Source organism: Hyalella azteca, unplaced genomic scaffold, assembly GCF_000764305.2.
Source record: "Hyalella azteca isolate HAZT.00-mixed unplaced genomic scaffold, Hazt_2.0.2 contig6062, whole genome shotgun sequence".
Taxonomy (NCBI): domain Eukaryota; kingdom Metazoa; phylum Arthropoda; class Malacostraca; order Amphipoda; family Hyalellidae; genus Hyalella; species Hyalella azteca.
The window spans coordinates 57,140-59,968 of NW_025936233.1; the positions used below are offsets into that span (position 1 = coordinate 57,140).

The 2,829-nt window shown below is 48.3% G+C and overlaps 1 protein-coding gene across 1 annotated transcript; it reads right to left on the bottom strand.

Moving 5' to 3' along the window:
* Positions 1–2,112: 2,112 nt before the first annotated feature.
* Positions 2,113–2,748, bottom strand: LOC125177965 (proline-rich receptor-like protein kinase PERK2). The gene has a single exon (XM_047880729.1). It carries the CDS (start codon positions 2,746–2,748, stop codon positions 2,113–2,115), a length of 636 nt encoding a protein of 211 aa, XP_047736685.1.
* Between the last annotated feature and the right edge of the window lie 81 nt (positions 2,749–2,829).

The window sequence follows — 2,829 nt, forward strand, 5'->3', positions numbered from 1 at the left end:
TTTATCATTAAAGGAACGCATGTCGGTAAAATGCAAAGCAGCATTGTCATTTATATGTAACTGTGATAAGAAATAAGAAAGCTAAGTTTTATATGGGGTCTCTTTATGTGAGGGCTTCTGAGCAGAGGTACCCGACGCTGCTGTGCATGGCTGACGTACGATGCATCCACACCCATACTATTACCATAGGTGCATGGGTAAATGATCAAGTAGTGTACCTATAAACCCTAGAAATATTGAGTTCGAATGACATTTTAACAATTATCTGACGTAGATTGATTATTTTTAAATAATACTTTGTTGCCAACTTGAATGATTCTGTAACTGTACGACAACTGGGTAAAGCGTTTGGCACCAAATTGTTCTGTCACGTTGCGACGGGCAGTGTTGAACAAGGCAGTGTTTAGGGAGGGTGTGTGCTATAACGCTCCGTGTCTCCCTGCGTTCGGTGTTGACTGATTCGACACGTGCTTCCCTTTGTAAAAATTGTACATCATTTAAGTACGTTTCATGTGCATGAATGTCCGGAGAACTATTATACTAGCATAAGGCACGCTGATCACAGTGCTTTGATCTCTAATGTAACAGATAAGAAGTGGACATTTTTATCTTGAGACCAATTGTTACTGACATCGTATCGTGTGAAGATCAAACTAGTCACCCGCTTATCAGTGATCAATTAAACTTCATACGTCCTTATCTGCTGGACGATCGTGGGCTGGACAATCAATCATTGCTCGTAGAAACGCTTACTTTGGATAACATCACCGCCTCGCCTTAGCCATGTGAGTACTTCTGCTGCTTTTAACTTGTGCTTCATAATGTACATTACTCACACACTGAGTACAGAACTGGTGCTGCATGACCATCCTGTGGGAGGTGCTGCTGCTGCATGACCATCCTGTGGGAGTGCTGCTACTGCATGGCCATCCTGTGGAAGGTGCTGCTGCTGCTGCATGACCATCCTGTGGGAGGTGCAGCTACTGCATGACCATCCAGTGGGAGGTGCTGCTACTGCATGGCCATCCTGTGGAAGGTGCTGCTGCTGCTGCATGACCATCCTGTGGGAGGTGCAGCTACTGCATGACCATCCAGTGGGAGGTGCTGCTACTGCATGGCCATCCTGTGGGAGGTGNATGAAAGAGATTTGAGCAAATACCTGAAATATTTATTCTAAAGAATCGCTGTCAGATGGAAGCACTGAGGCCGAAGAACTGCGTTAAAACAAAGAGCTGTCGTCACTCGGAATACTTTGTTAATGTTAATTTTAAACCTGTGTCAGAGTTTCTAATACTTTTTTTAGTTGAATATGACTAATTAGCTGCCAATTCTATCCTAATTTTAACGTGGGTTTACTTCTTTTTAATTTTATTAATTAATTTCCAAGCATAGTTTTTCATTTCAGCAATATAACATTGTATTACATTCGATCGTCACCAGCTCATTGGAGTGAGAAGATGACAAGTGCTAATAAAGTGTTCTTTGTATATCTTGATGCCTTTCTTTATTCCAGCGACAGGCGAGTTAGCGAGTCCAAACGATGGCTAACATGAATGTATATATTCCTTATTCGCACAATTATGTATCCGTATAAGCATGGTGCATGAATTGTGAAAAGGATCAAGCACCGGAAACGTTTCTTGTAAAAGCAAATACGAGTAGTTAATGTTTTGCTGTGAACACGACTCACGCGTCGACCACCAGAACCTGTCTCTTATACACATCTAGATGTGTATAAGAGACAGGAGTAGGGGAGAGGGGTGCGAGAGATAAGTGAGAGGGGAGAGGGGGGGAGAGAGAGAGATAAGGGAGAGGAAGATGAGGGGGAGGGGGGGAGTTTCATCGATCGTTGGGCGGCAGTCTTGTAAGATGCCAGATTGTGGGAGTGGGGGAGGGACTGTGGGAGTAGTGGAGGGTCTGTGGGAGTGTAGGAGGGACTGTGCGAGTAGTGGAGGGACTGTGGGATTAGTGGAAGGACGGTGGGAGTAGTAGAGGGTCTGTGGGAGTAGTGGAGGGACTGTGGGAGTAGTGGAGGGACAATTGGAGTAGTGGAGGGTCTGTGGGAGTGGAAGAGAACTGTGGGAGTTGACAACTGTGGGAGTAGTGAAGAGACTAAGGGAGTAGCGGAGGGACTGTGGGAGTTGATGAGGGACTGTTTGAGTAATGGAGGGACTGTGGGAGTTGTGGAGAGACTGTGGGAGTTGAAGAGGGACTGCGGGAGAAGTGGGGAGACTGTGGGAGTTGAAGTGGGACTGCGGGAGAAGTGAAGAGACTGTGGGAGTTGAAGAGGGACTGTGGGAGTGGTGGAGGGACTTTGGGAGTAGTGGAGGGACTAAGGCAGTAATGGGGGGACTGTGGGAGTTGAAGAGGGACTGCGGGAGAAGTGGAGAGACTGTGGGAGTTGAGGAGGGACTGTGGGAGTAGTAGAGGGACTGTGGGAGTAGTAGAGGGACTGTGGGAGTGGGTGAGGGGCGGGTAGGGAGTGGGGGCAGCGGACATGAGCGTGTGGAGGTCTCTGGAATGGCTCGACCGCTGGCGCGGAATGGGCCACTTCTGGTGTGGCGGCCTGTAATGGGCGGCCTGTAATGGGTGGCCTGTAATGGGCGGCCTGTAATGGGCGGCCTGTAATGGGCGGCCTGTAATGGGCGGCCTGTAATGGACGGCCTGTAATGGGCGGCCTGCAAAGGGCGGCCTGTAATGGGCGGCCTGCAATGGGCGGCCTGTAATGGGCCTGTCTCTTATACACATCTAGATGTGTATAAGAGACAGGTCTCGTACTGGGGGATAAGATCGCTCAGCTTGAGTGGTTTGGGAACCCCGGTGTACATT

Bases quoted from the DNA above. Each gene is read 5' to 3' on its own strand.
- LOC125177965 (XM_047880729.1), bottom strand. From the start codon at position 2,748: ATGTGTATAAGAGACAGGCCCATTACAGGCCGCCCATTGCAGGCCGCC.